The sequence below is a fragment of the Ceratosolen solmsi genome, unplaced genomic scaffold (assembly GCF_000503995.2).
Source record: "Ceratosolen solmsi marchali unplaced genomic scaffold, CerSol_1.0 scaffold10, whole genome shotgun sequence".
Classification (NCBI taxonomy): domain Eukaryota; kingdom Metazoa; phylum Arthropoda; class Insecta; order Hymenoptera; family Agaonidae; genus Ceratosolen; species Ceratosolen solmsi.
The window spans coordinates 12,773,646-12,797,875 of NW_011948412.1; the positions used below are offsets into that span (position 1 = coordinate 12,773,646).

Genomic DNA, 24,230 nt, shown 5'->3' on the forward strand with positions numbered 1-24,230 from the left:
GAGTGAGTGAGTGAGTGAGTGAGTGAGTGAGTGAGTGAGTGAGTGAGTGAGTGAGTGAGTGAGTGAGTGAGTGAGTGAGTGAGTGAGTGAGTGAGTGAGTGAGTGAGTGAGTGAGTGAGTGAGTGAGTGAGTGAGTGAGTGAGTGAGTGAGTGAGTGAGTGAGTGAGTGAGTGAGTGAGTGAGTGAGTGAGTGAGTGAGTGAGTGAGTGAGTGAGTGAGTGAGTGAGTGAGTGAGTGAGTGAGTGAGTGAGTGAGTGAGTGAGTGAGTGAGTGAGTGAGTGAGTGAGTGAGTGAGTGAGTGAGTGAGTGAGTGAGTGAGTGAGTGAGTGAGTGAGTGAGTGAGTGAGTGAGTGAGTGAGTGAGTGAGTGAGTGAGTGAGTGAGTGAGTGAGTGAGTGAGTGAGTGAGTGAGTGAGTGAGTGAGTGAGTGAGTGAGTGAGTGAGTGAGTGAGTGAGTGAGTGAGTGAGTGAGTGAGTGAGTGAGTGAGTGAGTGAGTGAGTGAGTGAGTGAGTGAGTGAGTGAGTGAGTGAGTGAGTGAGTGAGTGAGTGAGTGAGTGAGTGAGTGAGTGAGTGAGTGAGTGAGTGAGTGAGTGAGTGAGTGAGTGAGTGAGTGCGAGCTAGGGAGGGAGGGAGGGAAATGACGTGCCCGCGCTACTCGTACATATCTGACTTCTTGTTCGATAAACGCGTGTTAGTACAGTCCCAGAAACAAATTGCGGCGTATAATATTTTTTGGCGCAGCTGCTCAACGCGGCTATTGCTACGTCTATGGGCGACAATCTCATCGTAGTAATCCGCGTTTTTAAATTGCGACTGTGCACCTGCCTTAAGGTAGTGGTATAGTGATTTTTAGTTGAAGAGTCTTTGATTTTTTGCTATTGCTGCTCGTAGCAATTGTAGTTTGTAGTCTCAGCCTTCTCGCTTATTCCAATTGCTCATAGACTAAGCAATATCTCTCTTGTTTTCCTCCTTCGACATTCTTATATCATTCTGGTTTATTTAACGCATTAGCCGACTAGCCGAAGTTTATCGTCATTCAACCAGCACAGCGCGAAAATTAAAATTTGTCGACATTTTCGCCCGTTCGTTTAATTTATTAATAACTCGTTGTGAGAATGGGAAGCAAATTTTTCATTCCGTTCGCAATAGCGGTGCATCTCCCCTACCGCTCCTCACAATAATCACATGCAATCGTCATAATGGCAAATTCTTTAACAGCACAGATGACAATGCCTCGAGCTCATTACAATCGAGGCATATTTCCAAGAGTTGCGAATCACCAAACGACTACGAGACTCTCGCATTTTCTTATTAGCTCTCGCGTCGCCTCGCCGACACTCCGCGGATTCAAACTAAAAGTCACCAAGCACCATCAGCAATTTCTTCAATTGGGATAGAAATTGTGAGCGAGCGATAAGTTTGTCAATGCCAGAGACTCGGGAACCGCCTAAAGTCCATAAGCATAACGAGTCTCCACTGGCTGATTAATCAACATCGCCATTACGTCCAGCAAAAATTTTAATCCAAAAGTAAAAGTCACTATGTGGGGATGGCTAGAGCCGTGAGCCTGTGCGCGCAGTGGACAACCGATGCCAATAAATAGGAACATTGTCGCGATGATATTGTTCGAATTTTCCAAGAAGTGTGTTGCATAATCATCAGTCGGGAGTGACGAGGAGCGCGGCGAACCGTAAAAAGAAGTGGGCGCGAGAAGGCTAACAGTAGTATAATATGCCGCATGACAGAAGCCAGGGTAGGAGAAGTCACAGCTGCCACGACGACCATGTTGACGAGGGTGTCCCAATAGTGTGTAAATGGAGGCCGATCTGTCGGTGTTTTGCGGGCCGACGTGGGGCGCCGACAGCACCAGTCCCCAGTCGGCCGACGCCAGGCCGAGGAATCCCACCGGTCAAGCTGAAGCTCAGCAGCAAACCGTCGTCGCTGGCCAGGAAGATCGCAGGATACAGGCGAACTCGATACGAGGTAGTGGCCTCGCCGGGTTTATCTCCCATCCGAAGCCGGCCCTTGGCATTTATTTAACCGTCGCTCGTCGCGCACTCGCTCTCCTACACCTGAGCGCCAAATCTTCCTATTCTTTTTTTCTTTTCTTTTCTTTTTTTTTTCTTTTTTTTTTTGTTTTTGTTTTTTTGTCTCTCTTTCTCTCTTTCATCCTTTCTTTCCTTCTTTTCTTTCTTTCTTTCTTTCTTTCTTTCTTTTGCTTTTTCTTTTTTTTTCTTTCTTTCTTTTTCTTTTTCTTCTTCTTCTTCTTTATTTCTCTTTTTTTGTTTTCTTTGTTTTTTTTTTTGTTTTTGTTTTTTTTTAGGTTATACTCGCCGCGAATCGTCCGGTGGTGCTAATCTTGTACATCCCTCTCCCGCCCGCCCGCCCGCCCTCCCCACCCATCTCCCTCCCCACCCCTCCCCACCCATCTCCCCCGCCCATACCAATCACACCAGCCGCGCATCTACTTTTCTATTTTCGACGTATTTGCCAAGTGCCTTTCTCGCCGTTTCTCCAAGTGATAAGCCTATTGTTATGCGAATACCGAGTATGTGTTCACCTCACGACCATAGTTCGCGCTTTTACTTTATGTACATTTCTCAGTTATAATTGTAAATCTCGGACAAATACGGTTACGCTCCATCTTTTCTCACTCTCTCTCTCTCTCTCTCTCTCTCTCTCTCTCTACTTTATGTCCTTATTTTTTCTTTTTGTTTTTTGTTTCTAGTTTTTTTTTTGTTTGCTTTTATTATTGCTTGTTACGTTTGGACTATCCGACCGACGGCTTATTTCGTTATTTCGTATGATACATTATTAGGGAGAATGACTAACGCGTTCCAAATTTCGTTCACCTTTAAATGTTGATAACATTTTAATTATACAAGTTGAGATAATGAAACGATGATGCAGAGTTAGCAATCGTGCTCGATGCGTTAGGTCTACGCGTCAAAAAAAAAATTATGCCCAGTGTAAAAGCTCTTAGCTTCTTCTAATATAATTAAACAAATTGAATATTTCTCATCCAGTTACTAATAAAATGAAGACACTGTTTAGACGTTTTATTTTTTTTTATTTCAAAGAATTTATTATATTACGTAATTTTAGTCGACGATGATTGATCGTTATTTCAACATCGTATTGATAATTGTAAAGCAAAAGTTGATATTTTGCTAAACAATTCTGTAGATCATGGAGTGCGAATAGATAAATTTTTGACAAACTATTCCTCACTCAAAGATAATTGATAAAGATAACTAACTATTGATTCCCTTCAATCTTAAGTAGAGTAAAATAAAATGAAATACTTATTGGTTTGTTTATTTTAATATCATCTACATCTGCATCGATAGTTTATTGCCTTCTGGGGGTGAGGCAATCAAGATAGTATCGGTTGATGTCTGGCCATTAAAATACATTATTAAGGAACACAAATTTAAGGCATCGCAACTCAACTGAATTAACATTGTATATAGTTTATTTGAATATGTCAAAAATACATTTTATACGAAAAGTTAATATAAGATAGAAACTGTACCTTCAATCTCCGTGCAAATGTTATAGAATTTCTCGGCAATGAAAAAAAAGTCATTATTACGTTAGTAATTAATGCTCGTTATTTAAAGTGGAATTATGAGCAGAGAAATTGTTCTAAAATATCATACGTCACTCGTTAAAATAAATAATTGTAATTTTATTTAATAAGACGAATATGATTAAGTGTAATACATAATGATATATTTCCTCATACATTGCGTTTGTCTAGAAAATAATGCGAATTACCATATTCTGTGCTCGTTATATTGATTGATTTCGAGTTTCACCAATTTTACATGAGTAAAGTAAACAGGCCAACGATTATAGTTACTGGTAATGTCTTTAAACATAATCATACATAAGATGCAACGTTATTAACAATTTAGTCGAGTAATGTATGCTCGTGTAAATGGTAAATGAAAGCTTTTAATTTCCTAGACTATGCCTAGGCTATAATACCCTTTGGAAAAGAAAATCGTAGGACATTTTCACGCATCGCGCGCAGAAAAGGCATAAAATTATCTTAGCCAAAACTATTGGACCATTTCTAATAGAATGTTAAAATTTTATTTCCAGCCCAGATCGAAATAATCCCGTGCAAAGTTTGTGGTGACAAAAGCAGTGGCGTTCACTATGGGGTTATCACGTGCGAAGGCTGCAAGGGTTTCTTTAGGCGGTCGCAGTCTTCAGTTGTGAACTACCAGTGCCCGAGAAACAAGAACTGCATTGTCGATCGGGTGAACAGGAACCGATGTCAGTACTGCCGGTTACAAAAGTGCCTAAGGCTTGGCATGTCCAGAGATGGTGAGCTTTTTTTCTTCTCTTTTCTTTTCATTGCGTTTTTCAATTTTTCTTTCTTTCTTTCTTTCATTCGTATTGTTTTTTTATTTTATTTTTTTTTTGTTTTTTTTTTTGTTTTTTTTTTGTTTTTTTTTGTTTTTCTTTTGTTTTTCTTTTTCTTTTTCTTTTTCTTTTTCTTTTTTTTTTTTTTTGGTTTTGTTTCATTTCCTTTTCAATGGCTCTCAAAGGATTTTTGGCAATCGGTCCGACAAAGCAATTACTTACAGCTGCTTGAATATTTTCCAAGCTAACAAATCTCGCCGGAAATCTTATTTTACCTAAATCTACTGGCAGTTTGATTGCTGGCGTCGAACAAGCCCGACACGATATTTAATAAACTCTTGTAGTAAAAATCATATTGCAAATTTCAAAATCAAACATTAAGTTACAGCGGAAATTATAAAGAAATATGTGAAACGCCTATATTCGTTAATTAGGTAAAGCTTAATATGCCTTTAAAATTATTTTCTGTTCTTTTTTTTTTTTTTTTTTTTCTAATAAAATTACCTTTAAAGCTTTTCTTTCCTACGCGTCTTACATGTTATGTATTGAGGATTACAACCGCCGTATGTACAATAATAACAATGAAAAATTCTAATACAGATCAATATCTTATTCGAATGATGTTTAAGCATTGTTTCGTTAAAAAAAAAAAAAAAGTAATTAATAATAAATGATATAATTCAAGTCATTTTTAATGTAATGTGATAATATTTATTTAACAAGTTTTGAGTTACGAATAAATGATTTGTTTTATTTCGTACAGTACATTTATCATTGCAATACAACAATTTAAATACAAAATAAAACTTCAGAATAAATAAAACAAAGGCACACCCGCGCGCGCGCACGCCAGTCTTGTTTTAAATTGATAATTAAATAAGCCTGTGCATAATATGAATATAATGCTACTATTGATCATTATAGAGATCTGTTAAATTGATATTTATTTTTGACATTTTTCTAATATTTCTTTCGTGAAATTCAATGTGATAAAAGTATTTAAAAGTCAATTTCATCATTCTCTTTTGACAAAAGCAACTAAAATTGAAATAAACATATATATAAATGTTATTCTTTTTCTTCTTTTTTTTTTTTTTTTTTTTTTTTTTTAAGTATCTGACAACTAGTAATAAAAGAAACAGAAACTTAACTTTAAGTAAACATGTTATGGGACATATTAAATTCATTAGTTCATTAGGCAGGAAAATCAAATGGCATACCGCGTTTATTTGACGCACTTCACTGATGGGACTCTTATAAATTGAATTTATAAAAGCTCAATTGATCCTAAGTTAAAGTCAAGCATTTACATCGAGGCAAGCCACAACACTACTAAGTACAAACCTACACCACCTAATACAATCATTGACCTTAACTTTTAACACTCGCATTCGGTGAATATAATAAAAACATAAATTCACACTTTAAAGTATACATTGAAATTTGTTACCATTTTATATAATGGAAATGGAAATGGAAATAAAATATTATAAATAATGTTCGTTCCCATCGACGTTTGGCATAAAAATTTAAAAAGACGTATGAAAAATTGAAACACTTACAGTTGAAAAAATTGCTGAAAATACATTATTATTAAACTCTCTCATAATTACATAATAACAATGCTTTCATTGGTATATTTAATTTTTGAAATAACAATTAACCAAAATCAAATTAATAATCCATATGCAGGCAGAATATTTAATTTAAATAAAATTTATAACGGTATTAATTTTACGTACTCTATAGCTTTATTTGCCTGAAAATATTTGTTAATAATATTAATAAATCAATTGACACTAATAGCTGTTGAAGGGCAATTATATATATATATATATATATATATATATATATATATATATATATATACATATATATAATTATATATTAATTATATAATTAAAATTATATATATATAATTTCAACAACTCCTATAATAAACTTTTTTATTCGGAAAGTAAAAATTTTTTGTAAAAGAGTATGGCACACCTACGCAAGTTGTTGCAACAATTAAAGAAGGCGCAATGGCCTTGGGGTATACGACCCTTTATCGCGGAACTCCTTATCAAAAAAACACGTCAGAGAAACTTATATCTATCTGTCTAAACCCATACATATAGACAACGATAGGAAAAATACGATTGGAATTTCAGGTGGATGAATTATAAAATTTTTTAGAGACTAATCACTTATTCTTTAGGAGCATAAAATTTTTATATAATAATAAAGTTTGTTAAATACTTTTCATCTAACTGATATAATTAATGTAATGAAAACTTTATATTTAATTGCCATTGTGCTTGAAAATGCATGTTTAGTGGAAAAAGGCAAACACGTTGTAATTACTAATTTTTTAAAAGCAGTACAAAATTGCCTACTAAACGGTAACGGCCTATTACGAAAAGATTAAAGCAGAATTTCAATTACGAACAAACAAGTCTTCGTTATATAGAAATTGCTTATATAGATATCGAATATTTAATTTATGGAACTTATAATGAGAATGAATATTATTTGTGTTATATGTTATACTACAAGTAATTTTATTAAAATCATTATTAAATAATGAGTATTTACGATCATTTCGATGAGCCATTGAATATATATTTACTGTAAATAGTAATGATAAATAAAAAAAAAAAAGAAGAAGAAGAAGAATAGAAAAAAAAAGAAACAACTTTCAACTTGTTTAGGAAAAAATTTTAAATAACCAATATAAATTATTCTAAGTAAAAAATGTTTACATTACTTCTTAATACAATAATACCATTTATATTTATATTTATATTTATTTATTTTTTTTTTTTTTCTTTAACATTCCTACATTACGAATAACGCAATTAAATTAAATTTGTAATATCCGCACAATAGTTATATTAATTTACTAAATACCACAATAACAACGGTAAGATAATTATATTTATTTTACACTCATAACGCAATAATACATTGAATTGTCAATAAAAGTATTCCTTGCTCTTTTGACTTTGTATAATTTACTTTTGTCAAATTGTTAAAATACATTAAATACATTCTTATGTTATTTTGAAATTATAATTACAAATGCATTTCATTTGCCATTTAAATAAAATTATTTTCCCCTTTATCCGTTGGAAATATGCCTGGCATTCATTAATCGAACGAGGCCATTAAATTTCCGTTAAAATTATGTATCGCGAGATTTATAATTGAAAGTAGAAAATACCAATGTGATGGGCTATATTAGCACAATCAGGCAATATTATAAGAACATTTATAAAGAATATCTGCTCGGTACTTAAGGCATACGAAACAATTGGCACTTAAGCTCATACATATTCTTTTAACGAGCGATTATGTATTGTTTTCCGGGCAATTTGATCAGGAAAATTCAAATGTTCTTGCAATGTTCGCACATACGTATAGAAGAGGATATACGGCCATGCGTACATATGTTTCAAGTGATAAGACTCGCTCTCAGTATGTAAATATACATACGTAAAAGGCTCGCGCTTACTATATATAGAATGCCTCGGGAAATGCTTGACAGAGAGAAGCGAAGAACACGTATGCGTGGTAATCTTTATTTCTTCCTAGTTGCATCTTCTTCTTGCAGCGGTCGATCACCTTGTCTTCTTCTGTCTCATTCTCATTCTTTCGCTCCAGCTCTCTGACGACTCTTTATCTACTTCCACTACTTCAACTCTATTTCTTTCTCTTGTTTTTCCTCTCCTATTCACTCGTCGTCTTTTTCATCTTCTCCAACTTATTCTTCTACTTCATCTTCCTCTTCCTCTTTGTCTTCGTCTTCTTCTTCCTCTTCCTCTTCCTCTTCGTATTCTTCTTCTTCGTCTTCGTATTCTTCTTCTTCTTCATTCTCATCTTCTTCCTGCGTCGTGCCATTAACTCCGATAAGTATCAAAAGCATGTATATAGCTACGCTTTGTTTTCTACGTGCAACATGATAATGCCGATATATTAAAGAATAAAGACAGATTCGTATTTACGTCTAAAAGTCCCTTTAATCTTTTTCGTATTAAACAATGCGAATTACTTGATAAAATACTAAAAATATTCTATCAAAGTGGCATTATTATAATGCATTTTCTTTTGTTTTTGTTTTTTTGTTTTATATATATATATATATATATATATATATATATATATATATATATATATATATATATATATATATTAATATCTTCTTGTTGAAATGTATTATTTGTGAGTTGTATTTATTGTAGTCGTTTAGCGGAATGAAGATTTGTCGATTGATAATAAAATGAAAATATTGAAAGATATTCGACAATTATTAATCTCTCATAATAATATACTTATGATAAAAAGAGTAATTAAGCTAAATATAATTTTATTATAAACCTTATCTAAATAATATAAGCGATATTTAATTATTTTTCTTTCTATCGGCACATCTTCTCGCACGATGAATACAACACTATTGTATCGTTTCTCTGTCTTGGATTAGAAAACCTATAGAGTCTAGATTAATCTAAAATACTCAAATCACTCTAATTTTAATTATTTAGATCAATCTCTCAACATTTATTGCCGCTCATTTATCTACCTTTTTAAAGGCCTACATACTTTAGCGATTTTTTTTCCTCACTAGACAATTTATACTTATTATCATTTTCCGTAATGAGTTAATTTTTGTAAGCTAACCAACTAGCATAATTTATTAACTCGTGAATGTCGAGACTAAGAAGTTCGTTTTAATTAGAACATCGTGCACTGCCCTGATAATTTAATTTTCATAATTCAATATAAACAATCGTCCACTCTTTGTTTTTAATTTGTTTCTTTTCTTTCTATTCCTTGAGTAGTTTCAAATTTTATGAGCTCGTGTCAAAATGATGAAGCATCGACAAAGCTTGAGATATTGAGAATATTCTGAACTGTCGATCAATTTCTAGTTGCACTAGGCACATTCGGCCGCATTTATCAAAAATACCAAAAATATATTTTTGTAAAGGCAGGAAGAGAAAGGAGCGTGAAAATGTGCATTAAATATAATTAAAATAATCGTAAGGATGCATTTGAGTACGGTGCGAGCGGATTCTCACGAGAAAAGGGAATTTCACATGCGCGCGATATCGATTGGTCGAATTCGAGAACAAAAACAAAAATAAGAGGCATCGGATCAGGGCAGGAGCTGCACGGTCGGTGACGTCATCGACTCGAACAAAAGGAGCAGAGCATAGAAAGGGAACAGAAGGCGGCCGGTTCCTGTCTCGTGCACGTGCCAAGGTTCGCGGAGCCCGTAACGTGACGTCCTCCTTTCTCGCACCCTCGCCTATACGGCGAGAGCAGCTCACGCCCGGTGACGTCATACGGCCGGAGTCGCGCCCTCGTCAGCGGCCGAGGCGAAGGAGGGACGAGACGGCACTCGATGCCATTTCCGCGTTCTATCTGACTACATGTGCGCTCCTCTCTCTCTCTCTCTCTCTCTCTCTCTCTCTCTCTCTCTCTCTCATCACCGTCCCTCGCCCGCTTGCCCTACTCTGCCTACCTCCTTCCCGCCGATTTTCATTCTCTCGCTCTCCCCGCACTACCTCCCCGCCCACGCGCCACCATCCTTCCTTTTGCGTGGCCGTGCTATTTCCAAAGAAGCGCTGCTATCATGTTTAACTTTATTACATCGAGTGCCGAAGAATATTGATCGAGAAGGATAAAATGCCATGGTTTTGCATAAAATGAGTACACCGTGACAGTTTAATCGTCTCTTTCTCTTATTAGCTATTTAAAATTTTAACAGATTCATTTAATCTCGATCCCCTTTTTTATTTTTATTTTTGTTTATATATATATATATATATATATATATATATATATATATATATACAGACACACTGCCATTATCTACCACTCGAAATTGATTTTACGTTTTTCAGTGCACCGACTGATATTAGCGTTTTCACGTATCATTTAACGGATCTATCGCGTATACTCGAATATAACACTGTGACCTGCATTTAAATATTATTAAGCAACTATGTCATTTTATCGTTTTAAAATCGATCCTTATTGAAATGTCGCTTACGAAAATATTCCAAATATGATACATTAATAGAATAAAAGCAACGATGAAGCGCACTTCTTTATGAATATTAACTTGAATAAATAACTACATAAGGATCGAACTCCTTTTAGAAAATATTTTACGCATATTTAAAAGAAAAATGCTAAAAAGAAGAGAGAGAGAGAGAGAGAGAGAGAGAGAGAGAGAGAGAGAGCGAAAAGTCGATATTTTTATTGCTTTGTTACAGTATCCGTTAAAAATAAGTTTTAAACAAAACTTATGAATTTTATATTTCAATATGCGGCAAATATAAATTGAACATTCGATTATAAATCAAGCGGTTCGATTAAAAAGTACTTAATAAGTGAAGTTTTGAAAATAGAAATTTTTTTGTATATTTTACATAATTAACTAAGAGGATTGGAGGCGATAAACTTGGATTAAAAAATTTTTTATTTCGGTGATCGATCAAAGAGTCAGTCGGCTTGCGAAAATGGGATCATGAGATCTCAGGGGGAAATGATAATGAAAATTTAATCATTAAATAATACTTGGAGGGGGGGGCAAAAAAAATGGTATTTAGTGGCGTTGTGGTACATTGTGGTTGTGGTAAACTTGTTTGAAAATTTGAAATGGCAAATGAGTACTTGATTGTTTGGTAATTTTGCCGAAGCCATTGAAAATTATTAAAATTATTAAACATGGTCGAATAGTCGATAGTCTCGAGATTGCCAAATATCCGCAATAAATACAAGTTTAAGTATCTCTCGAGACCTGATCAAACAAGCACTATCTAACTAATGTGACAATTAATTTCACAGCTGTTAAGTTTGGACGAATGTCAAAGAAGCAGAGGGAAAAAGTGGAGGACGAGGTGCGGTTTCACAGGGCGCAGATGAGAGCCGCCTCGGAGACGGCGCCGGACAGCAGCGTCTTCGAGCACCAGACGCCCAGCAGCTCCGATCAACATCATTCTTACAATGGCGGGTCAGTACATCCAATGTATCCAACGAAAAGCCGCTAAACGACTCGCCTTACCGTTTTGGCGTACTCTTAAATTGGTCGCTTCGTGATTCTTTGATCCTTTAAGTCAGCGTGCCTTGCATTATTTGCCCAAACTTACGAACACTATGAGTTTCATTTTCCAAAGGTACTTCCGCTCGATACTCATTGATAATAGTTTAATAGTGAATCACGTAAAGTCGCCGGTTAAGTAAATAAAAAAAAAAAAAATAAAAAAAAAAGCGCGAGCGAGAGAGAGAGAGAGGGAGGGCGGGAGGGGTAAAAAGAAAAAATGTTGAAAGTAAGATATTGAAAAAAAAAAAAAAAAAAAAAAAAAATGAAAAATTAAAGTAACGGAGAAAAGGAATAAAGCTAAGGAATTTTTTTGTATGTCAAAAACAACCTCAACTAACGACTCTACATCGCTAATGCTCTACAGGATGGCCTCGAGAATTATCGCTGAACGAATTCTACGCGCTGGACTTAAAGGGTTAAAGTAAGAAAGAGTAATTTATTTTTTCACCTATGATTTTAACTTTATTAACGACAGCAACGACAATCCAAAGGAACTTTTAGACATTTCTTCGAATACGTTCTACTGCTCCTTCAATTATTTCACTGTCAAACATGATTTATTATAATTCATAGAGGAACCATGTTTTATTGAGAAAAAGCGCGATCTTATTTAGAAATGTACATTTTCTGCATTATATCGTAGAGAGCAGCAGCGTAAAGTGCATCTTAAATTGTTCTCAATTATATTTGTTAATCGTGGTCTTAAAAGGCAAGGAGTGAAAAACGAACGAAAGCTCACAAAATCCGAAAAATGACAAGTAAACGCGAACGTTGACTGTTTATCATTTTATAATATCTTTAGTGGTTTTTCAATTTCAATGCAACTACCTTTGAATACAAGATGACGCACTTTACACAAACTGTTTTATTAGCAAATTTTAACAATTATTGTATCCTTATAATAACAGTAAAAAACATTATAAAATTCAAATGTTTAACAATATATATATATATATATATATATATACATATATTATTGTGATTTGTGTTTTGACGTTATTAAAAGGCTGAAAAGCCAAAAACATGAATAATTTCATTGAAGAAATTATTCGAATAATATTAAACTATCGATTTGCGTACGCACAATAACAAAAATTTCAAGCATCGTGATTTAATTTTAATGAAATTCAATTGATAAAGGGAAACGTAATTTGAAAAATTCGTGCAATGTTTTTTTATTTCTAACTTATTTATTTATTTGATTTTTTATTTATTTTTTTTTTTTTTTTTTTTTTTTTTTTTTTTTTTTTTTTTTTTTTTTTTTTTTTTTTTTTTTTTATTACGGTCTTGATCAAATGAATCGTAATCTAAAGTATTTATCCTCGATCTTTCAATAATAATAATTACGGCTATTCTTAAAATGCATAATAAACTGTGTGCGAAGCGGTATGATAATTGAAATATAATACTAAATGTAAAATACGTGTTTGCGTTAAGTATATATATATATATATACAAATGCATATAAGGAAACGTTTTTTAATACAACATTTTACTTATTCATGGCACATTTTCGTTTGTCAAAAGAAATATTGTTTATTAATTGTATTAGTGTCAAAGCAATAAGCTATAAAAGCTTTTACCGCTTATTTAATTTAGTTTACGTCGAAGCCTTACTACCTCGAATGTACCACTCAAGCCTGTACCTGGCGACTTCAAAGTCAACATTACGCAAATAGCGAACGAATAATCGAAGCGCTATATAATTTTAATGCTTCGCAGATGAAAATATTGTCAATAACAAGTACCTGTATAGTTACGTCAGTCTACCTATAACACGCAGTGTCCGAACGCTTTTAAGCTGGCATTCCTTTGTCTTTGCCGTTGGATAATCACAGCCGCCGCCGCCGTCACCCCACCAACGAAACCATTCCACTACTCCACTACCCTATCACCTTACCACCCTACCACCCCACCGTCCCACCAACCCCTTACCCGACCCATCCTACTCGACGCGAAAGCCGCGCAAGTGTTAAAGCACGCTCGTACAAGTAGCGCGGCTTCAGCAGAAATGAAATAGAAAGAGTTGCATTGCTATCGAGGCTGACGCCGGTGTCGGTGTCTGTCGTAACATCGCTATGTCCGGACCTAACGACCAGCGGCGGCTGCTGCGAAGGAAGGCGGGAAAATGAGTTGGCGCGATGAGCGCCACGAACAGCTAATGCAAAGGAATGTCACTTAAGGCGTTAAGGAATTAAGGCAAATGAGAAACGAGGTGCGCCATTTTTTTTAAATTTCGTACACTCTTTAATTGTTTGGCCCTGCAGTTACGCGTACGGCGGCAGCGAGTACGCGTCACCCGGGACCGGGAGCTCCGGCTACTACAACGCCCCGATGACCAACTACGAGCTCAGCGCGGACTACGTCGACAGCACGACGGCCTACGACCCGAGGCCCACCCAGACGCAGGTCGACGCCGTGGCGCCGGACACGCCATCCGTCACTGCAGCCGGGGTCCTGCCCAACGTCGTCACTACCGGTAAACAATTGCGCCCAGGCTCTTCCTCCGCACTTTTCACTCCCATTCTGCACATTACGTTACATGCCCTTAAATTCTAAAACCATTCTCTCGTACATAAGGTTCTCGCGAGCTGCTTTTTCACTTTAATCCCAAACATAATCTCATCCTTTTTATCATCTTACATTAGCAATGTAATTAATTCTCTGCCAGGGAGTACGGATAATCGAGCTTTTTCCCATTACCAATTCCAACTTCGGCTCTCTAAATTATTCAAGTTATAAAAAATTTTCCTTTGTTTTTTTTGTTTCTGATATTTTTCTTTTCTTTTTCTTTTTTCTCTCTTCTTTCTTTACGTATCAATTACGATGACAGTCAGTTTACTCACTGGCACAGAAACGTATATACTTAAGAGAACCACTTGGGTTGTCATTACATTGACCAAAAAATTGTCCATCTAGACGAATAAATACTCATAACTTTCGTTAACCAATGATATCCGGTGTTTGTAGAATTGTCCTTATAAATCCTTTTAAAATTTACATTACTAATTATCCATTAGACTGCTTTTTTTTTTACTTTCATTTACCCTTATTTTTCCGTATCAAATTACTTCACTCTGATTGCTAAATTAATTTCGTAATTAATTTTAATTATTATTTTGTACAGTGGCTTTAATTACTTACATCGAAGCTCGCTGTAAGAAGAAAATTAAATTTTCTCCGTACAAACATTTATCACGAGCGTCATAACATTTAGGAAATTCAGTTTCAGTTTTTGCCAGATTACTAAAACAAATATAATTAATTTATTATAATGCTCATTTATTATCATATTATTATATTTATTACTAAACTGCATGTACTAAGTCTTCTCCAATCATACCTTTTATTTTTCATTTTATTTCATTTTCATTTTACTCCTTGTAATGGACATCATATAAAATAAAGATGTAATTAATGTAAAATATTTTTTCGTTTGGTAATAATAAGAATAATATTGACAAGGTGAAATTTAAAATTTTTTCATTTATAGCAGTAACTAGTGGAATTTCAGTTGATAATATACAAAACTTACAACTCTATTAAAAAGAAATTTTTTAAATAGACCGCTTAATATGGGGGTAACGAACTTTATATTTTAATGTAATAACAAATAGTAAACGTGAATTTAATATATTTACGTACTATTGTTTTTAAGCCTTCGTTATGCCAGTTATTTTCATTCTGTTATTAAAATTAATTTATTATTAATTAATTTACTAAAGCCTCGTTATTTGTTGATTGATATTTATTAATTTTTTTTTCTTTTCATTTCGTCACTTTCGTCCTTATTGAAATTTTCTTACTATAGAATTATTATTCTTATTCATAATATTTACTTGTCTATAACTTTCTTTATTCGTTACGAGCTAAATTAATCGATCGTTTACAGTTTTACATCAGTATTGAATCACAATGTGTATCTATTTTTGTATTTATTAATTTTTTTCTCGTAGAAATAGATCCATTTGCATATAAAAAAAAAAAAATAATAAATTTAATTCAACCTAAGGCAATTTTATAATACAATATTTTTTCATTTTAGCGAATCTCCTCTTTATAATTTGTATCCAATTGTCTTTTTAGAATTAATTAACATAATATATTTCTTTTATGTAAAGTTGTAAAACAATCGCCTTTTCACTTTTTTTTTGTCGTAATTTTAAATACATACTAGATAAAGAAACAAACCCATCTACTTACTATCATACTATCCTCAAAATATTTAAATAATTATCAATCATACGAAGAAACTGACAACAGTACAAAATATTGTATAAATATATTCTATTTTACAAAAATTATACATTACATACATCATTCATACATCAGAAATACCGAAGCAAATTTTTAACATACGCAACATTAATCCTGTTTGATTAAAGGATATACAGAATAATTACTCTAAAAGGAAAATTTATGAACTGCATATGAAAATAAAGTTAGGATTATTGTGTGTTAAAATTTCCTCCCTTTTACAATACAAATAATGTCAAATACAAATTATTAGTAAATTTTTTTGTGATATTTATTGAAATATACAAAAAGATTAAATAAAAATTGACTCATATGTTTTAATATGCTATTTAAAGAAGAAATTCGTTTGATTAAATTATTGATCAGTGTAGTACTTCATTTACTACTATATATATATATATATATATATATATATATATATATATATTATAAAATATATTTATCTTTATAAATGTATTATATATATATATATATATATATATATATATATATATATATGTATATATATATATACAGACTTTTACATTATTTTAAATAAAACGACATTACATTTTTTCTGCTATTCTCTTCGATTCTTCTGTACCTATCTTTATTCTCTCTTCAAAATACATCTATTTGTTTTTACATTATTATTCTGTAAACTATATGGTTAACATAATCATTAAAAGATCGAAGGAAACAAATTAACTTGCTTTTCATTACATAATATTATTTTAGATGAATTACATTTTTTTTTTTGTTTCAAATATCATTTATATTATAAATATAATGTTAATATCATTGAGCATAGTTTAAATTAATATTTAATACGTAACTTTTACACTAATATAATATCCATAATAGACATTGATTTATTCTATTATATTTATTCGCGCAGAAAGAAATTGATTTATTAATATTAATATTTTTTATAGTCTAATAATCTAGAAGCATTTATCTTTTACAATAAAAGTAAAGATTATATTTTACAAATATTTATCTAAAAATAAACTTTCTAAAATATTAGACAATGAATACTAATATGTGATGTTTTTATTATAATGTTATTAGCATTATTTTCCGACGACAAGATTTTTAATTTTTCAGGAAAGTCCGTTCTGTAAAATATTACGTTATAAATTAATTTCCAATTTTCTGCGTTCTCCTCTAAACTGAAATATATATGTATATATAGTTTTTGAAATTTTTATTCATTAACACTCACTATTTATTACCAAGAAAATAAGCTTCTATATGTCAATAAAGAAAAAAAGCAAAAAAAAAAAGAGAAAAAAAAACGAAAGAAAAAACAGAGGATGAAAAAATATCTTTACCCGTCATATCCGCAATGTCCAATTGACTTTAATTTAACAGAAAATTTGAACTCATTATTAGTCATGTGGAATAAAAAATAGTAAATTTTTTCTTTTACAAATAAATTAATTTATATATGTGAAACGCGAGAAATCAGAGATTTCAATTTCAATAAAGTTTGTTAAATATTTGGCTTTGCCTCAAAAATATTCCGTTAATGTTAAATCATATGAATTGTTAATATTTCCGCTCGGTTGGTCGGAAAAATCGAAAAATAATGTCAAACATTCGAGACCAATAGCATTTGCATATGTACATTAATATCTGCCCTATCCTACACTGATTTTCAATCCATTATGCCGATACTTGTAACAAAAGAAGAACACAAAGTATGTATTGCCATATAGGAAATAAAGGAGCCAGAATGCCTCCTCCTCGTCCCCCACCCCGCCCCAATTCCACGATCCCACTCACGCTCACCGATCTTCCCGCTGTGAAAAGCAGCAGAATAAAACTACATGAGATAAATTGAGATAAAAATTGGTAGGCGCGACGACGACCGGCACAGCAGGCAATAACGGTGGGGACACTAGTAGCGGGGGTGGCGGTGGTGGTAGCGCTAATGGCAACGGTAGTAGCGCCGGTGGTGGTAGAAATACGGTTAGCGGCGGCGGATCATTGAGCGGTGGCGGCATCGTTGCCGTTAAGCAAGAAACCACGGTCGAGCTAGCCAGCCTCGGTCATGGTTCCTACACGATGGTCGACTCAACGACCTTCCTGAGCACCCAGCAAAGCACACCGAGAGTCCCAGCCGCCGCCAATCAGCCTCAGACGGAGGACGATGAAGTTCCCAGTATGTCCCTTGCGAGATGTGAGGCTTATGTTTGTGCCCATTGCATGACCATATCTAGCCGTGTGTTTATTACCAACAGCCTCTCTCTCTCTATCTCTATCTCTCTCTCTCTCTCTCTCTCTCTCTCTCTCTCTCTCTCTCTGTCTGTCTGTCTTCTTAGCACCTATGCTTTATTATCGTTCCTTTGCCCGTTTCATATCTGCCCATACAAATTCATGCGAATGATTTAGTGAGACGTTCAATCGCTATAAAATGGATGGTGCAACTGATAATTACTTACTAGATATTTGGCTCTCTGGAGGCACGTGTGCTACCTTTTTGTTTCACATGTCTTTATTTGTGACCCTGGAGTTTATCACCTGCATGCTCTCTTACCCTCAACGTGTTTTTCGTGGCTTTATGTGCGCACTGGTATAGGGCTCTGAATGCTGAGTGCTTTGGCTGTTCATAGAATATATTCATAAATGCATACATACTCACACACACACACATATATATATATATAAATTAATTGTCTATGATAGTTGATAATATTGATCATTGAAATATTTGCAACGCTCGCTTTATTTTTCAGTCTTATTAAATATCTTATATAAGCAATGCCTACGGCCTCCACTAATTGACAAAATTATCAACTATTGATTATAATATCTATGTCAGATTTCTTAATGTCATATAAGATATGTAGTTTAGCAATAGACAGGTAATCGATCGTTTAGTAAAAAAAAAAAAAAAAAAAAAAAAAAAAAAAAAAAAAAAAAAAAAAAATACACTTTCATAATAGAAACAGATGTGTCATAACCAGTTTCTCGAAGCTATTGATAATCAAATAAATATCCCAATTGCCTAGTACACCCATTATTGCAGACATTTTTCAATATCAAAAATTTAAAATGATTTTAATATTAGTTCGTTTAACAATAATGATAATAACAACAACAACGACAGCAATAATAATAATAGTAATAATAATCATTTTGAATAATAAATAATAAAAAGAGCATTAAACATTATAAATCGTACAAATTACAATTCTATCGTTGAAATTAACAAACAAAAAAAAGAACAAAAAAAAAAAAAAATGCATTACTAAATAGAAATATGTAATAGGATAAATAATTAAATTATCAATTAAAATAAGTAAACATTATTGGTGAAACTAGTTGGTCAAAAAAAAAAATAAAAAAAAAACTATATATATATATTCCGGTCCATTGAATAGTCACGTAAAGTAAATATTTATTATTAATATCTGGAAAATATCGTATAACAGTTTGTTTTCTTTTTCTTTTATAACGAGTAAATGAGTTTTTATCGTAAAATTTAGAAACGAATGTAAAATTAATTTCGTTATTAATAAAAATACGTGGAATACGTAGTAAATTAAAATGATTAAATGTTATACTTCACGAAAGAAAACTAAAATGCCATTTCTCTATTATTTAATAATATAACTTTTTGTATTTGGTATGCGGTCTGAGAAACCTCAGTGTAATGGTCAAGTTCTGTTTTTACGGTGTTGCTCCCTACTTTCCAAAATATTCGGGCTTTATTACAATACGTAAATAATCTGTAAAATAAAAACGCTTATTCAACATTATTATTTCACATTAATAACATAATGACCGATAGATAAATGATTATTAATGCCTTAACATCTCATAACTATTGCCGTTCTCGTCATTAAAATGGACAATAAATTTATCACTTTATAATTAATCAACATAATTCAACTTCATTTATACTTTTGATAAAAACCAATAAATTTTACATTGACATTATGAAAACTGCTCTGCAATAATAATTCAATTAAATATTATTTTATAACCGTACGTTTATTATTATGAAAAGCAGCAAATTTTTTTCTTTCTTTTTTCTTTTTTTTTTTTTTATCTATTTCTGCATTTTGTATATAAAGAACTAAAATTGTACTTTTCGCTCAGTAGGTTATTTATAAACATTTCATTATCAGTGTAATTAATTACGTTTTGTATTACTGTCTACAGAATTATAACGATCCGAACGAAATGGCAACATAAATATGCAAGCGCTTACTCTATCACAGAAAATACTATGATAAGCGTACGATCTCATAAATTATATAGACGTCAATTAAATTTCTTATATTTTACTTATACGTATTTGCTACAATAATTTCACAATTTTACATTCATTGTTATTAATATGTTGTAGTTTTTGTATTATTTAATATGCATATGTTGTTCATTATACGTCATTCAAATATAGTATCTACTATTTTAATATCCTTAATAGTAATAAATATTTTCAAACGCATTTAAGGCAGCGTGCAAGTGTTTTATTATAATATTATAACTTTATACTATTAGTACTATCTTCTAAAAATCAAATATTTTCAATATTCTAATTGAATTGATTCCATATTCCAATTCCAAAATTGAATATCTGACAAATAATTACCATCCAATTGTATTTGACTGACATAAATGGTGATTTATTTTATTAATCTATTTCAATACATGAAAATATTACAATTTATATTCGATGTGTATCTATGTTTTTTTTTTGTTTTTTTTGGTTTTGTTAACTACTAAAATATCTTTATATTTATGGTGAAAAATTAATTAAGCAAGTTTAACGAATCTTTTTGTAATGAGTCTTGGTGAACCTTTAAATTTTGATAGTCATTAATGTACCAATTAGAAGAAAAAATCACTTTGTATCACTGAAATGTGAAAATTCTATTTCTCCCTCCATTCCCCCGTCCCCGCCCCCGCGCCAATTGATTTATAAAAAAAGTGCATGATAAATTGTAATTTAAACATCTCCATAATCCATCCATATTTGTATATGCACGCGAAAAATACTCTCATCGTATTATTTTATTAAAATAAAACTAACAATGCCGAAGAGGATTTTGAAAATAGTTAACATGGCAATTAGGCCTGACATATTTGCACATTGGATATTGTGGTTTTATAAAAGCAAAAACAATCATTAAATCCTTAAATCCTCGAATAAAGCAAACATCCAATTAAAAGCATAAATTGATAGAAACGACTCGATATATAGATTTATTTATAAATTGAAAAGTTGGCCAAGGTTGCTGCTTAAATCAGCATGTTTTATTTGAGAAAATTGTAACGGCTTTTCATTATCGAACCTCAAAGATCATCTAAATCTTCGATTTCAGATCCCGCGGAAGTCAATGAAATGCTCTCGAAGGCGATAGCGGATGCGCACGCTCGAACTTGTTTGGTGTCCACTGAACAGATACAAGAATCGTTCCGGACATCCCAGTCCCAAGACGTCACCAGAATGTACTACAGAAGCATGTCTCATGAGCAACTTTGGCTCGAATGCGCGGAAAAACTGACGACGGTCATCCAAGTTATCATTGAGTTCGCCAAAATGGTTCCAGGCTTCATGAAACTCTCACAAGATGACCAAATCGTTCTTCTTAAAGCAGGCTAGTTGACGCTCAACATTCAACATCCACCATAATCAAGCTCACGCTCCCGTCCATTATAAGAATCTTTCAACATATTCGGCCGCTTTAAACGATATTAATCATTATTGCTTGTCAATTCGAGTCAAATCGACTTATCCTCACCTGCGTTATCACTGCCTAACGCGTTCAGCTTGTTCGCTAATGCCCTACACTCTTATTCACTACGCCGTTTACGTCGCCGTTTCGCGCGACTCCATTAAAACCAACGACATCTTCCTTCGATAAACGAGAAAGAAAGAAATAATAAAAGAAAAAAACAGTTAAACAAAAAACAAAAACAACCAAAAAGAAAAAAAAATAAAATAAAATGAAAACAGCCCCACCAACTCACACTCCAACGTGCGACGTGCACTTGTATAACTCTATAAAATAAATTGAATTTACAGGCTCTTTTGAATTGGCAGTGCTACGCATGAGCAGGTACCTCGACCTTCAGACCAACTGTGTCCTTTACGGCGACATCATGCTGCCGCAAGAAGCATTCTTCCATACGGCTGACACGGCTGAAATGAAACTGGTATCTTGCGTCTTTGAGCTCGCCAGGAGTATCGCTGAATTAAAACTCACGGAGACGGAGCTCGCCCTCTACAGTGCCGCTGTACTTCTCAGCCACGGTTCGTCCAATGCTTATTTTCATATTCCGGCTTTGGCACTCCTCACCCCTCCCGCACACTTCCCTCGTCCATCTCATTTAATCGTAATTAACTCGCGAGCGAGTCAGAGTCTTGGTCTTGGCCGGCTCTCACGCGACCAATACGTACGCCCAACGACCACTCGAAAGAGATTTTCCAATGATTACATTGCCCTGTTTTGTCATTTATATCATAATGATAATCGGAGGAATTAATCGAGTCGAGTTAATCGTGCCTGGATGATCAAACGCCCCTCCTGGGCTTTTAATGACGGAGCCGCGAAGCTAGGCCAATACTCTTCTTCGACCTTGACGAATGAGAGTCGAATGCAAACCGATCGACACGAGCCTGAAATTTGCCTGATTTTCAGATCGACCTGGCCTGAGAGGACACGCGGAAGTCCGAAGGATTTACGACGCAGTGCTGCGGGCCCTGAGATCGGAGCTCGATCGCAGTCATATATCGCCGTTAAAGGGCGACGTGACGGTATGCGATGCAATGGTCGCTAAAATCTCCCAACTGAGAGACATATCTCTCATGCATATGGACGCGCTGGCGAAATTCAAGCGGTCGCAGCCGCATCTTGAGTTTCCGCCACTTCACAAAGAGCTCTTCAGCGTCGATAGCTGAACGCAAGACGAGATAGTAACGAACGACGAGCACCAGGCCGACTCATTATCAATTCAACCAGTTAACGATGACAACATGACGACATGCTCTGTCAAGGTGCGCCACACTTCTTATCCATAAAGTGTATCCTCATCCTTCTGTCTCTTTTGATTTTGCTTTTTTGTTTTTCTTGGTGGGTGGAATGGGTGGTGACGATCGGGGAGAGGGGGTTTGGGGATGGAGGGGGGCAACGAAGAATGACGCTGTGACCGACGCGGGGAGATTGAATTTTTATATTATGGATAATCGGTTATGATTTGCGATAAACGGCAGCCACCAGTCATTATCTAAGTAGTAATTAGTAATTTATTGGGCGAGGGCGGGGAGAAATTGAAACAATCGTTCAAAAATTGTACTGCATTTTTGGCAAAACCTAGCCTAAGAGTTCAATCTGTTTGCGACAAAACACGTTAGGAAGATCTTATAGGGGATGTGGCTATTAACAGGTTTGTTACAATATTACATTACACGTTTTAAGTAAATAACTGAAATAATTTAATTAACATTATTACACCGACAAAATTGGATATCAAATTTCTGATTGAATTTTACATCAGCAATACAATCGCTGTGAAATTCTTTCCAAGCAATAATATATAGATTTAAATTAATAATTAGAAATATTCTAGAGAATTTTTATTTTTTCATAAATTTGTATGTAACAAAAAATGTAACAAAAAAGACAAAAGGCCTTGTGGGACTAATTTGACAAAAAAATTTTCACTAATTTTTGTCATCAATTATACGACATTGCGATTAGAAATATATTATCTAATACGTGCATTTTTCTTTTTCAGATTATTTCCTTCGTATTGAACGTATTGGGCCTTAAATAAACATAATATTGTTATATAAAATATAAAAAGAGCAACATAAAGTATATAAGGAATATATATATAAATACATTTGTGTGTGTGTGTGTGTGTGTGTGTGTGTGTTGTTTGCGTGCGTGGGTGTGTGTGTGTGTGTGTGTGTGTGGGTGTGGGTGTGGGTGAGGGCGTTCGGGTGTTCGGGTATGCGCGTGTGTGTGCGCGTGTGTGAGAGAGCTGGTAACTGGGTGAGCGGGTGCCCTCACGCGTGTTTATGCATGTATGTAAATATATATGTATATATGCACGCATGTACGTATAAATATATATATATATATATATATATATATATATATATATATATATATATATATATATATATATATATATATATATATATACATTTATATATAAGTATGTATTTAAGTACGTATATGTACGTATTGGCGTGGGTATGCGTGTATGCTTGAATGCATGTATGCATGCATGCGTGTGTGCGTGTGCGCGTGTGTGCGTGTGTATGCATGCATGCATGCATGTATGTATGTATGTACGTATGTATGTATGTATGTATATATACACGATTATAAAATTATCATATAAAAATAAGATGTGTATACACATACAAATATATATATATATATGTATATTATTATAAAAATATATATTTATATATTTGTATGTAAATGAATTATCGGTTGTTATGACAAACATACGAAGTGTGTTTACACACTAATTATTGACTAATGTAATT

At 33.5% G+C, this 24,230-nt stretch overlaps 1 protein-coding gene across 11 annotated transcripts in view; it reads left to right on the plus strand.

Annotated features, from left to right (window-relative positions):
• Positions 1 to 23,555, plus strand: part of Hr3 (nuclear hormone receptor 3 ROR-beta) — a 125,966-nt gene extending 102,411 nt beyond the window's left edge. For 6 of the 11 annotated variants that reach the window (XM_011496582.1, XM_011496517.1, XM_011496573.1 and 3 more), the window contains 9 exons: positions 4,111 to 4,338; positions 11,218 to 11,383; positions 11,838 to 11,894; positions 13,741 to 13,952; positions 17,571 to 17,894; positions 21,049 to 21,324; positions 21,753 to 21,980; positions 22,369 to 22,724; positions 23,465 to 23,555. In XM_011496582.1, coding sequence (XP_011494884.1) covers positions 4,111 to 4,338; positions 11,218 to 11,383; positions 11,838 to 11,894; positions 13,741 to 13,952; positions 17,571 to 17,894; positions 21,049 to 21,324; positions 21,753 to 21,980; positions 22,369 to 22,628 — 1,751 coding nt within the window. In that variant the 3' untranslated portion in view covers positions 22,629 to 22,724; positions 23,465 to 23,555. Of the gene's footprint in view, positions 1 to 1,218; positions 1,984 to 4,110; positions 4,339 to 11,217; positions 11,384 to 11,837; positions 11,895 to 13,740; positions 13,953 to 17,570; positions 17,895 to 21,048; positions 21,325 to 21,752; positions 21,981 to 22,368; positions 22,725 to 23,464 lie in introns of all 11 variants that reach the window. The other 5 variants (XM_011496533.1, XM_011496525.1, XM_011496590.1 and 2 more) reach the window with 5 other exon arrangements.
• The last annotated feature ends 675 nt before the right edge of the window (positions 23,556 to 24,230 follow it).